Below are 13,392 nucleotides of genomic sequence, written 5' to 3'. Positions count from 1 at the left end.
ACTATAGTGTTGTTTTTTTGGTCCTAGTTAACAATTTTCCACAAGGAATGCACAAAATAAAGAATAAATAACAACAAGGCATGGCATTACAAGGAAAAAATAAACAAGCAAAAAAAAATAGACAAAGGTTTAGGCTTAAGCTTGTACTACCTACGCTTTTAACTCATTTACTACTAGGTTATATATTTAAAAAAAAAACCAAACTAACAATACAAAACAGAAAACAAAAGAGTAACATAAAAACATACACAGTAATAATACCCCAGTTTCTCACCATCCCAATAATTAATTCCTGTGACAGGTGTAAATCTATTCTTTGTCCTTACCCTTGTTTTGTTTTTTAAACATAGCTGTTCCCTTAAGTTCATACTGGCTCTGTCTAATTTCAACCAATTGTAATGCTGCCACTGATGACACTATTTAAAGTAGTCGCTGTAAAGCAACGTATGTCTGTTTTAGACTTTTTTTGTTTTTTGTTTTTTTTTTTCAAAAATATCCCCAACCTTAATTTTATGTCATTAGATCTAAGAAAGGCAGCAAAACTACAGGACATCATTGCCTGGAATTGGCCCAAAGCATCCTCTGATACCATATGATCACCTCCATAAGACTGTGTGGTAATCCAGTATTTATCATTGCATCATGACAATGGACGATATATTGTCCCAGAAACAACTGTGAGATGATATTGTCATTTTAGGGCCACATAGCGTCATAGTGTTAGTGCATGGTATTAAAATTGTGTGGTTAGCATTGTCGCCTCACAGCAAGAGGGTTCCTGGTTCAAACCCAGGGTGGGGGAGCCCTTCTGTGTGGAGTTTGCATGTTCTCTCCATGTCGGCGTGGGTTTTCTCCAGGTACTCCAGCTTCCTCCCACAGTCCAAAGACATGCAGGTTAACTGGTGACTCTAAATTGTCCGTAGGTGTGAATGTGAGTGTGAATGGTTGTCTGTCTCTATGTGTCAGCCCTGTGATAGTCTGGAGACCTGTCCAGGGTGTACCCTGTCTCTCACCCAACATCAGCTTCTTATTCTTAAGAACATTTAGACACTGAAATAGAAAAGTGAAAAACAAATTAAGATATCCTTAGTAAGCAAGACATAAGTGTGTGTGTGGAGGAGCCTCGCTCAATGGTTTAACTCTGACAAAAGCAGCTCAACCAGAAATGATAGTAAAACATGTCTCAGCAGATTTTTTTTCCATTCATGTGGTGCTATTAAAAAAATGCCAAAACCCAAGTCTTAAAATGGCTGGGAGAACCCTGCTGTTTATTCTGGCATCATGCTGGTGGCTTTATTTTTTATGTAAACAAATATACATGTCAACACAATATATGGATATGACCTAATTTTTGCAGACCTTGAGAAGTGATAATTATCGTGACAGGCCTAATAGTGACTTTAATGTGTCCCTATTACTCAACTGTGTTCCCAAATCTGGCACATTTTCTCTCACATCATATCCAGAACCACTAGAGACAAAGTTCAGTATACAGTCAGTCACTACCACATATACCACAGAAGAATCAAATGTGTTAAAATGATGCGACTCAGACAAACTGGAAACCAAAGTAAATCTTTATTTCCCTGTTAGAGTGTATCCGTGACCAAACCTGAGGTAAATCTGCATTGCCAGAGCAGCATACTTGCTTTTGCATATGAAGTGACCACAGTGAGAGTTTGAGCCCTTTCTCTGCACGGCCCTCGACAACTTCAAAGCACTCATTACTAAAACAAGCGGCGACTCATGTGTTACATGCTGCGTCTGACCCCGTCTACACACGTGAACACTGTACACAGAGGGGGGCATGTAGTTAGTGCAGGGATCTCAGAGAAGAAATTTACATTAATACACAGGAGAACAACAAAAGAACGGCCCTGATTAATTATTTTACAATTTTAGCAGATAAATAGATTCTACAGTTGGAAGTGGTGGAAGCTGGACCGGATGTTTCATTTCACTTTGTGGAACAGCTTGTGTGCTACCTGTAAAGAGAGAGGAGACACATTTAGTATGTTCACTGGTCAACAATGACACAAAAATGAGCTCTTTCAAAACTCAATTCACATGTAGTCTGGTTTCTTATATCCTTTGGCCACTTAAAGAGAAAAAAGAAGTGTACATCGTATTTTCTCCACTTCCAGCCTCTTTTTGGTCCCCACACACTTACACAATGGTCCCGTGCATGCAGGAAGTCGAAGAGTTCTTCCGTGCATTCCTCCGTGGTGTTGGATCTCGAGCCGACTCGGGCTTCACACGTCTCCAGAAGCTCCTTGTAGTGCACACAGTGTTCGGTCTCCTCACACTTGGCTCGTATCGCATCAAGAGGGTCCTGAGGGGCACAAAAAGCACATGAGGTTATTATGGTCTTCATCATCCCCTATTTTATTATTCCAAAAAATAAACCAATCACGCAACTGATAATATGGTGTTAAACACTACAGCTGCTGCAGGCAACTTAATTCGTTGTCTCCACTTGTGATATTGAAGCCCAATTTTTCAGTCTTAAGCAAACAAGTCTTTGGCAAATCAAGCTTGATGCTCAAACTGATATATTTAAGCATGATACACAGAATGAGGATTGTTGTTTCTGAAGGTGATTTTGGAATTACACCAATGGCAGAAGTATTTATATCTTCTACCTCAGTAAAAATAGCAATACCAAAAATATGAATATTGTTTTACAAGTAAGAGCAATACATTCAAAGTTTTACTTCTCTAAAAGTACAAAAGTATAGTATCAAGAAGTGATAATTATGCAGAACTGTACATTTCAGTATGTGTACTGCACTATTAGATTAGAATTTTGCACAGTTTTTACAGTACTTGTTTTTTTTTTTTTAAAAAGATTATTTTTATTGGCTTTTTGCCTTTATTGACAGGACAGAAGGTGAAATGGGGAGACAGAGAGCGAGAGTGGGGACTGACATACAGCAAAGGGCCACGAGCCAGATTCAAACCCTCGGCTGCTACAGTGAGGCAATGCCTCTGTACATGGGGCGCCGGCACTATCCACTATGCTACCGATGCCCTTACATTACTTGTTAAATTGGGGCTAATTTTAATTACATACTGCTGGGTAGGTTGTGAATTTCCACTGGGGCTCAATAAAGTCATATCTTAGCCTATAATAATACACCAATACACCAAAATTCATTATTAATTTTATTTTGCATCATTAATCTGATTCTGTGAAGTAATTAAAGCTATCAAATGACTGTAGTGGAGTAGAAAGTATTACATTTTGGCTCTGAATTGCAGTGGAGTAAAAATATAAAGCTAGTTATCCTACTATCCTACTATTAAATGGAGAAACCTCTGTCCCTCCATCCTTCTGATATCATCCGTTTTCCTCCTCACTGCTTTGACCTACTTCTCTGAACTTGCACATAGGCTTTCATCTTGGTCATGTGCAGTTGATGCCGTTTTTTCAACTTCTTTTTAACTAGAACATATTGTTTTATCATTCAAAATACACTTTATTTTCCTCATACTGTCTGCCTGAATATACACGGATTCACCCTGTAACACTCAGTCGTAGCACCTGTTTTTAAGCCCCAACTCTCTTAAAAGCCCAGTTTGCTCTGATTGGTCAGTGTTTCCTGGTCTTCAACATCGTTGGGCATCTTTGCACAGTCACCGAAGCAGGGCAATGATTGTAACGGCACTGTTGTGGCACTTTCTACTTTTATATGGGATAGTTGTGCAGACTAGCTACTGCTCCACCAGCTCAGTCTTGACAAGGTGCTGAAAAACATCAATGAGTCCAAAATGGTATAAAATTAAAAAAATTCTGCACACTTGCATCTATGCAGTGTTTCACTTTATTTGTTAAGCTTTCGGTTTACTTGACCTTTGTGTGCTCTGACGAAGGTCAAGCAGACTGTAAGCTTAACAAATAAAGTGAAACACTGCATAGATGCAAGTGTGTGGAAATCTTTTTTTTACCATATGGTATAGTTGTGACATCATAACGTCATGGACATCCTCACAGCTCGTTTAAGGGCACAGTTTCTGAATACGGACTGTGGATGAAGCATTTTGATACCTTCCCTGTATTTATATAGTTCCTACCTACTTTATAATAAAAATAAAGACCTGGAAATTTGACTTTTTCTAATATGTGACCTTTAAATATCTGTCAATACCTATACAGATATTTAAGGTGACTAATGTCTATACTTTAAACATTTCTGTAGTTTATTTCTGAGACTTTTGAGTGTGATGGCAGGTGAGTGTTTGGGTTGTACTCAAAGATATTCATCCGTTATATGAAGTGCAAACTTACCACCATGTCTTCCTCTTCTTCCTCTTCCTCCTCTTCCTCCTCTCCTCCCTCTTCTTCCTCAGCTGGGGCATCTTCCTCCTGATCAGTAATGAACATTTAATTATTTTGGTCTGAATAATTATATTTTTAAAATCATACAAGTAAACACTTATTACAGTAGCACATGTTTTAGGTTTGAGGAACATCTATAGTTTTGTAGCTGTACTGAGTGATGAACATCCAAATAACCAATAGCAACCAACTGTGTTAACTCTTATATATTTGAGAGGTACTCTGGACCTACCGCAGCAAAACTGCGGAAATATATGTAAAAAAACAGACTAATGTACAGTTTTGTAATTTAATCAGCCGTCCACGCTTGATACTCCAGGTGAAAGGAGGACACGACACTCGTTACACCGCTTAACAGACCAGCAGAGTTGGGTAACATAGCCAAACACACACACAAAAAGCGGCTAAAAATACAAATAAAAGTTTTTTTCAGTACCTCGACGTCGGGGTCGTCGTAAGTGATCATCTTCCGCTCAAAAACCATGATTACAACTCTGAAATTCGCTCAAATACCCCAACAGAGGACAGCTCGACAGCGGCGCTGCTTTTCGTTGAGGACGTGAGGTCGTTCACACACAGGAAACAGCTAGAGGGCTCACCGGACGTAGTTTCCTATTGGTTACGGGTGATTACTCAACTTGCTCTAAGCCAATCATCGACTTGGATTTTGAGTAAGGCCCGCCCACACATGGGCAATGTATTCGGAACGTTTGTTTCGGGTGTAGGAGCGAAGACGGACCGAATATCTGTCGCACAACAAAATGGCGCTGCTCTTGGACAGCAGGCTCCTGCTGAGGAAAGTTAAAGATTTAAGGTGTTTCACGCCAAGACGAAACCGAATGAAGCAGAAATGGGTATGTTGTCAATTTATTAACAAATAAAGCAGTTGATAATGGCCGCTAACTGTAAAACAACTTCCTCCTCAGACGTGTCAACGACCTTTATGTTTGGAGCTGAACAGAATGTGTAGCCACACAGTAAAATCGAGTAAATATTTAAAAATAGTTTTCACATTTGGAAACTACCTGTTAAGGCCGTGGAAATGTAATAGACGAGAGCTGGACCGAAAATGTTAGCCCCTTAAATTTAAAAGTGTGACAATAAATGACAGTATGGCAGACACGGTGCACTAATGAAATTGTCAAGTACACAACATACATGAACTTGTTGAACTTGCATAACCTACCGTGTAATAAGATATATATCTTTTTAGCAGAATTTGCATTGATAAATAATATAAAACTGTACACTGACATGGTCTTTGAGTTACCCATGGCCCCTGCACTTTCAAGTCCTGCCCTTAAATGCAGATGTTTCATTTAACTAATCTGACTCACATAGAAACAACAGAGAGAGCATCAATGCAAGTAAACATTTAAAATCACTGGTTTGACCTCCCTGCTACCTGACAGGTAGTGGTGGGCTGTAACTATGCACATTTGCTTTAGTTTTGTAATCAAGTCAGGGGCATAAATAAAGACAGTCAAATCTTGCACTGGAGCCCATCGTAATAATGTGCTCCGGGGCTCGTCCTAACCACCATATGCCACTGACTCAAGTACAAATTTGAGGAACTTGCACTTTATATGAGACCTTTGTTTTATTGCTACTTTATACTTTTACTCCACAACATACTGTGGGGATTATTGTACTTTTTACTTTACTACATTTATCTGAAAGCTTTAGCTACTAGTTACTTTACAAATCAAGATCTATGCATAAAAATTTAATCTAATCTTATTTTTCTAATACCCTAAGAACATTTTCCAAGTTATTCCTCCTTTTACTTCAGTAACATATTTGACGCAGAACATTAACTTGTAACAGAGTATTATCACAGTGTGGTATTAGTATTTTTACTTAGATAAAGGAACTAAATACTTTCTCTTCCTTTGCCAACAGGCCACCACACGTACCAAGCACCCTCCCACCAGTCTGGCCCTGCAGCACTTTGATGCCACCTACGGCCCCCAGCTGGGGCCACTGTGGCCATCAGTCCGAGTCGCCTTGCTGTCAGAGAGGAAATACGGAGCCCTGATCAATCATTTCTCCGATAATGCAGCTCTGGTGGACCTGGAAGCCCAGGGATGCAGAGACTTCCCCAGTGACACAGATACAGTGGGTAGGTGTGGATTTCCCAAGGCTCACTCTACCTGCTAATGCTGTATCAAGCAAATTTAATATTCCTCTTTGTTTCTGCAGCTCAGCCGTGCTTGGAGCGAGAATCTGAGGTTGCAGCCGAGGAGGGATCTGGTGGTGTTCCTTTGAAGAAGTCTGACACTGTTGGTCAGCAGCTTTCTCCTCTACAGCTCAGTCCTAACATCAAGTGCTTTGTGTTTCCAAGAGGGAATATCACAAGATTCAAGCCTGCTAGGTGAGCTCATCTATTGTTGGACAAAAATTCAAAATCAGGAATATTTTGATGTGTGAACTCTGGGTCTAAATATTTACTTCAGTGGTTAATTATCAGAAAACACCGACATTAGCCCTGTTTTAAATCCTTTTTCAAGCTTGGTAGATTTTAAGTTGATAAGTTGATCATATTTTATAGTGTTTATATATTTAGTTTGAAAGTGGTTTCGTAAGTCAAAGTGGTCGAACATTTCGAAGACAGTGCTCTCCTCCAAATGAGAAATGTGGCAATTATTAACTGAAGTGTTTTAAGTTTGATTCCTTGTCCTTATGTCCCCTAAAGACCCGACATGTTTGGGTTGTTGAGTTACTACCTGATGGACGCAGCGTCTGTGCTGCCTTGTCTAGCGCTGGATGTCCGAGAAGGTCACAATGTGCTTGACCTCTGTGCTGCTCCGGGAGGCAAAACCCTGGCTTTGCTTCAGAGCCAGTCTGTAGGTAAGAGGACTGCTCTCATCTTTCTGTGACACCATGTAATGTTGTTCTGTCTGTCAGATGTAGTTAACCCTCCATCGTCTGTGTTAAAGGTTTCTTGTGTGTAAATGACAGCTCAGTGTCTCGGACGTTACGACTGAGAAAAGTGCTGCACAGCTACATTCCTAAGCCGTTTTTGACAGACGGCAAACTGCGCATCACCTCCTTCGATGGCACCAAGTGGGGGGAAATCGAAAGGAACACTTTTGACAGAGTAAGCCAGTGTGGTGTAATTATGTTTCAGTGATTATCCAAATAGCAGCACTTTGTCCACCTCCTGGTTTCCTCTCTGTCTTCAGGTCCTTGTTGACGTCCCCTGCACCACAGACAGACACTCACTGATGGAGGACGACAACAATATATTTAGTAAGAGCAGGACCGGCGAGAGACGAAGGCTGCCGCAGCTGCAGCTGGAGCTGTTGCTGTAAGTTTTAGTGAAAATAAAAATATAGTGTAGTTATTTATGTGGTTACATTTGTCACATCAATGTACAGCAGAGCTACAAGTGAACATGATTATTCTTGATGAAGTGAACACACCTTCTCTTCATCTTCGTCGTGCAGGGCGGGAATCGAAGCAGCTTGTCCAGGTGGGGAGATCCTCTACTCCACATGCACACTGTCTCAAATCCAGAACCTGGGTGTGGTGGAGCAGGCCATCCACTTGGCTCGGGAGAACCACGGCATAAACCTTCAGGTCAGACACACACACACACACACACACTGTCAGTGTCGGTGATATATCAGAGATTATACCATGGTTTGAGTGAATGCTTGATTCTGATAGGCTGCAGGGTGTCCATTAAAACCTAATGACGGACACCTACTAAATAGTTTTGGTGCAGCTGTCTGTTTAATGTTCTAAATGAATGTGCTGACTACATAATCGTATCAGCCTGTATCTATTATGAGTAACCATAGCGACAGGGATGCAGCCAAGGCCTTTTTTTATAATTCATATCCAGCACTGACTGTATTCCTTCAGTGCCTCGTCCTCTGAGCACCACAGGATGGAGACTGTAACACACAAACTGGCCCTCTGAACTCTGTATCACATCAGTGATCATCTCATAACTATTCGACTTCAGGCTGTGGCCGACAGAAACACTATGATGATGATGCACATATTTCATTTACAAAACTTTATTTTATAACTTTACATACTAGTTTTACATTGCAATGTTGCATAAGGAACATATTTTTAACACAAAGTACATACTCGGCATATTACACATATTTTATTTTTAAATATTTCACATACAGGTGTGAAAATTGAAGCATGATGCACATGGTTTTATCTTTTTATTTCTTCTTTCTTTAATTCTGAATTCTGATTCTGTACACATTGTTACCGACTGTGTATCTTGCTAACGTTAGCTTTCTGGCTCACAGCTGAACCCAAGGGTTCTATGAGCTGAGCAGATTAGACATGTCTCCCATTGCCAAGTCATATCGAAGGTTAGTCCTGTTTATTAGAGAAGTGAATAACATTTTCATTTCATTTATTTGACTCATGACCATATCACACGGTATGGAGAGCAGGCATTACAGACAATAACAAAACAATGGCACACTGTGTGGCTAAAGTACAACCAGTGTTACTTAAACAGAGGAAGGACATTCTTTAAAAAAAAGCACCTAGTTCACAAATTACTTTTGGCTTATCTGATCGTAATGACAAATTAATAAAAACACAGATGGACGATCTAAATAATACTTTGGCAAATACTTTTCTCTGTAAGAGAACCCCTGAGGTGTTAACAGGGAACCTGAGTTGTTACTTGTGAAACGATTTTGATTGCAAAATGCATGAAAAGATAAATGAATATATATGTATTTTTTTCCTTTGGCAAGTGACCATGGTGTAAGTAAGGTAATGCCCACTGAGATGTCCATAATCAGGATGCAGCCATCCTTTGCCCCATTCCCCATAATGGACACCTCAAAGGGCCCCATTATCCCTCACTTCAACGATATGACCCACCAGTAGTGGAAGATAAACTGTCATCAGGGTTCTGACCTCTGGAATATCAGGTCTTTCTTAATATAAATATATGAAACCAAATTACAACACATAATTTCACCTTTTTATTCTCCCTTTCCCTCCCTTGTGCTGCTGATATATACATTCAGGTTGTTGATCTGCGACCCCTCACACACATGTTTAGGAAAACCTTTCACTTCGCCCCCGACCTTGACCTGGGTGAGATGGTCGTCCCACACTTAGCCGCTAACTTTGGCCCCATCTACATGTGCAAGCTGAGGAGGCTCACATAGACTGTGTGGACTGATGGACAGCTTTGCCTGAAAGCTTTTGGACATTTGAATGACTCTTTTTTTTTACTGCTTTATGGACTAATGAGGTGATCCTCGTTTCTATATATAAACTGTGAGTGTTGGAGCACAGTTGAAGGAGATGTTTTCATCGCGGTGACGGACTGTTGAAACATTGGACGACAGAATGTGACAGAAAACGCAAAGAATCCAGTTGGAGGACCTGGACCGTGACATTACTGTGGACAGCACTGAACTACATTTTTTTTTAATGGAGACTTTTGGACTCAACCAACAATGATGGCCTGTTCAATTTAGGGGATTCAGTATTTTTCAGCCTGTGTCTGTGTGAGTAATGTAGACCACAATATTTTTGAAACTGATCCAGTATTGAGTGAAACAGGTTGCAGTGTTACATTGATGGATAATTGCGCATCGTCAATTTACGTCCAATAAAAGTGTTTGTTTTTGCCACTGACAGGCTCACACTGTTATTGTAAGTGTCTGACAATATTATGAAAAGGATCCCTACAGAGATAGACCTTTTGTTAAAGAGTAAGATCCTTTTTGTTTGACCAGAAACAGCCCTGAAATCACCATAGCCAAACCCACCAGACTCCGTTTAAATAAAGAGTAATTTTAGCATGTATAGAGCCAGCATGTTTTCACATCTAACTGGGTGAATTTAGGGTTTATTTCAACCAAAACAGAGTTGGTAAATGTTGGACCAGTGTAAAGATGAACCAAGACAGTTTTTGTGAGTTTTATTTTGTTTCTGGCGGCTTAAAATGAACTGTGTGTTACAATGATAAAATAACTGTTTATTTAAATGGAGTCTGGTGGGTTTGGCAAAAGTAATTTGGGGCTTTAACAAAAAGGTCTATCTCTGTAGGGATCCTTTCCATAATGTTGTCAGACACTTAAGAAAACAATCTGAGCCTGTCAGTGGCAAAAACAAGTACTTTAATGGATGCACATTGATGGTGATCAAATGCCCCAAGTGGTTACTCTGCAGCCTGTTTCACATCTGCCGGCTGCAGCGCTCTCGCTCAATACTGCACCATTTTCAAAAACTTGTGTTCCCATTACTCACTTAGACACAAAAACATCGGAAAATAGGATGCAGGTTGAAAAATACCAGAGTTACCCTTTAGGTTTGTCTTGTATAAAATATCCTCCTGTGACTGTCATTGTAAAGCACACTTCATTCAGAGTTGAAAGACACAAAATAAAACTCACAAAAGCCATCTTGGTTTGTCTTTCCAGTGTTCCAGCAATCACCAGCTCTAGTTTGTTTGAAATAAACCCTCTATACCCTGGCTCTATACACGCTACAATGACTGTTAATGAATTCAAATGGAGCCTGGTGGGTTTGATAATGAGGAATTTGGAGCTGTTTCCAGTTAAACAAAAAGGTCTATCTCTGTAGGGATCCTTTCCATAGTGTTGTCAGACACTTTGAATAACAATCCAAGCCTGACAGTGGCAAAAACAAGCACTTACGGTGGATGTAAATTCACGTTGCACCAGTTCCCATTGTGTGTGGCCTGTTTACTGCAGTGAACTTGCTTCATACTGGACCAAGCTCTATTAGACACTGTGACACAGAAACATGGCAAAGTAGGGTCCAGGTTTAAAAGTTACCTTTTAAACTCTGATTTGAAAACATTTTTGGACTAAACTATCTTGAACTGTAGTTTCATTTCTCCCCTGTAGGAGGCAACAGTAGCTAAAGATTCACAGCATCCTGTACAGTGTACTCTGCTCCCACTAGAGGACACTGAGGATGTGTCTGTAGAGGTTATATGTTGACAGGAGCTCCAGTACAGAGGTCCTCAGAGATCACATTACTGAAACACACATTTCCATCAGAATTACCTGCTCTCTTTAACTCTCCACTGGAAATGGGTTTGGCTTGTTCTATGGTTATTCATCAGGTTTGATGGCTTTGCCTAATAACGCGATATGTGCGGAAGGCGGTCGTAATGAACAGGCAGGTAATGACGTATTTGACCATTTGGCTTCTCACATCTGAATCTGTGCAACTTTCATTATTATAGCTGGATTGACTCCGTTTTGCATTGACATCACTCAGAGGTGAAATGTTTCCTCTTATCACTGCCTAATGTGAGCGCAGAGGTGCCTCTTTTTACCATCACACCGCCGATGACCCTTTATGTTGTCCTGGCCAGGCAATGTAGCGTGAAAAAGGTGTGTGTGTGTGTGTGTGTCTAACGAGTCCACCATCCATACCCACTGTCATTAAGCTGCTCCAAGTGCAGGAGCCGACTCCCATCCCCGTGCAGGGATGGACGGCAGCCATGCGGCTCCCAGATGAACATTAAAGAGGCAGCAGAGAGCTAAAATGGGACGTCTCGCCCTGTTTTGCCCCTCCGCTTTTTTATTCCACAGATGAGTGCAGATAATTTCCTGTGCGATTGTGAGTGATTACTGTATTACTGCGGTAAAAGGGGGATGTATCTGGGAATGCAGAGGGAATTAATGACACATAAAAACTATTTTTGTATTGACTGCTTTCGTCTCCAGGGCCTTGAATGCCTCCTCGCACATCTTGTGATTACCTAAACGTATTGTAAATATGTGTTTCCTATGGGCTCTTACATAAATTTACATGTTTTAACACTCAGGAGACGGCAGACTGTTAGAGATGAGTTACTCTCCATTCTGCCTGTCTATAGACTCCACCGGCTGTCTGCTTTATTATTGAATTAGCCAATGAACCGCTGTGCATTTGTGTTCCTGTGTGTAAGCCTGTGTTAGGGAGACATATGCTGTGTATTAGAAAGATGAATATTATGGATTTAACTACACAACCGTGCTTCTCTTGCACCTTCAAATACAATTTAAATGTTGCTTTTTTTGCTAATAAACATGCAAAACACTGTAATAGTGTTATGTTCTCACCTCACACCTCACAAGCTGCTGAATGAATGATTTTGTGTCATCAGTAACGACCTCCATATATATTCAAACTGAGCAAAATGACAGCTACTGAAACTTGCATGTCTTCAGAGAAACAGGTGTTACAGATCTTTATTGTCTAAATGTGTTGAGTGGAGATGAACATTAAGGTGTCTTTATGCTTCGTAAAAACACACAGTGACTCAGGTGAGGTGTGTGTGTATTTAAAGCAGATGCTGCTGTCCTGCTGTGGTGTTTTCCAGCCCAGAGGTGAACATCAGACGTGTGTCCCAGTTGGCGGTGGGAGAGGGGATTTCACCGGTGGGGGTCTTTGTGGCAGATGCACTGTGTAGACTGAGCCCAGCAGGATGCTGCTGCTCTCAGCCACAGGGTGCTACATACTGTAGAGTTTTTTTCCTTGGTACATTTATTTATTCATTTATTTTATGGCTGTATCTTTGCCTTTTATTTCTGAATTTCTATTTACCTTTACATGCATCCAGTCGTCTATTGACATTTAGTGAAAGGATGATATGTATGATGTGTTTCACTGGTACTTGTATTACAGTGCAACAACAGACTAAGGAGCTGCAGGTGACATGCATATGATGACTTCTCTCTTTTCCCTTCAATTTGGTTTTCTTCTTCTTTTTAAATTTGCAAGTGCATACTATTGCATAAAATCCAGATAGTTAAAAAAAGTGTCAGTAGAGGTCAGGAAGCCACTGGCTTAAACAACAGACCCCTCAACTTAAGAAGAAAAACATAGAAGAAGAAAAAGAAGAAAGGAAGAGAAAAAAGTTTTTACATAATTCATAGTTTAGTTTTCCAGGAATTTGCACAGCAACAATAGATCTGCTATCATGAGAGTGAAGCTCACAAATAGATTTGCAGACTTACTGGATCTCATACTGTACTGTAGAGGACCATTTACATTCTGTTATGGTTGCATTTAGTGCTTTTAATAAATAC

General features: G+C 40.3%; 2 protein-coding genes across 3 annotated transcripts; one reads left to right on the top strand and one right to left on the bottom strand.

Moving 5' to 3' along the window:
- Positions 1-1,559: 1,559 nt before the first annotated feature.
- On the bottom strand, positions 1,560-4,919 carry LOC125902603 (cytochrome b-c1 complex subunit 6, mitochondrial-like). The gene is made up of 4 exons (XM_049599088.1): positions 4,776-4,919; positions 4,289-4,366; positions 2,171-2,332; positions 1,560-1,985 (listed from the first exon to the last, which is right to left on the bottom strand). The coding sequence occupies exons 1-4, from the start codon at positions 4,821-4,823 to the stop codon at positions 1,953-1,955; spliced, it is 321 nt and encodes a 106-aa protein (XP_049455045.1). The 5' UTR covers positions 4,824-4,919; the 3' UTR covers positions 1,560-1,952.
- A 160-nt stretch (positions 4,920-5,079) lies between these two features.
- nsun4 (NOP2/Sun RNA methyltransferase 4) lies at positions 5,080-12,375 on the top strand. Of its 2 annotated transcripts, XR_007451113.1 has the most exons (9): positions 5,080-5,193; positions 6,242-6,461; positions 6,542-6,713; positions 7,035-7,189; positions 7,279-7,439; positions 7,525-7,649; positions 7,789-7,921; positions 9,358-10,376; positions 10,914-12,374. XR_007451113.1 is itself a non-coding variant. In XM_049599070.1 (8 exons), exons 1-8 carry the CDS (start codon positions 5,101-5,103, stop codon positions 9,499-9,501), a joined length of 1,203 nt encoding a protein of 400 aa, XP_049455027.1. In that variant the 5' UTR covers positions 5,080-5,100; the 3' UTR covers positions 9,502-12,375. The 2 variants fall into 2 exon arrangements, 1 of the variants encoding a protein (XP_049455027.1); XM_049599070.1 differs by having other exon boundaries at positions 9,358-12,375.
- The last annotated feature ends 1,017 nt before the right edge of the window (positions 12,376-13,392 follow it).

This window comes from Epinephelus fuscoguttatus, linkage group LG15 (genome assembly GCF_011397635.1).
Source record: "Epinephelus fuscoguttatus linkage group LG15, E.fuscoguttatus.final_Chr_v1".
Taxonomy (NCBI): domain Eukaryota; kingdom Metazoa; phylum Chordata; class Actinopteri; order Perciformes; family Serranidae; genus Epinephelus; species Epinephelus fuscoguttatus.
Note: the sequence above shows the minus strand (reverse complement) of the source record. Positions and strands in the feature narration are given on the sequence as shown.

What these genes read in the sequence shown, in the direction of transcription:
- LOC125902603 (XM_049599088.1), bottom strand. Translation starts at nt 4,823, where the DNA reads ATGGTTTTTGAGCGGAAGATGATCACTTACGACGACCCCGACGTCGAG. An exon ending in ACGACGACCCCGACGTCGAG is followed by an intron (nt 4,367 to 4,775) that starts GTACTGAAAAAA and finishes ATTACTGATCAG; the next exon opens with GAGGAAGATGCCCCAGCTGA. An exon ending in AAGAAGAGGAAGACATGGTG is followed by an intron (nt 2,333 to 4,288) that starts GTAAGTTTGCAC and finishes TGTGCCCCTCAG; the next exon opens with GACCCTCTTGATGCGATACG.
- nsun4 (XM_049599070.1), top strand. Translation starts at nt 5,101, where the DNA reads ATGGCGCTGCTCTTGGACAGCAGGCTCCTGCTGAGGAAAGTTAAAGAT. An exon ending in CAGTGACACAGATACAGTGG is followed by an intron (nt 6,462 to 6,541) that starts GTAGGTGTGGAT and finishes TTGTTTCTGCAG; the next exon opens with CTCAGCCGTGCTTGGAGCGA. An exon ending in ACAAGATTCAAGCCTGCTAG is followed by an intron (nt 6,714 to 7,034) that starts GTGAGCTCATCT and finishes TGTCCCCTAAAG; the next exon opens with ACCCGACATGTTTGGGTTGT.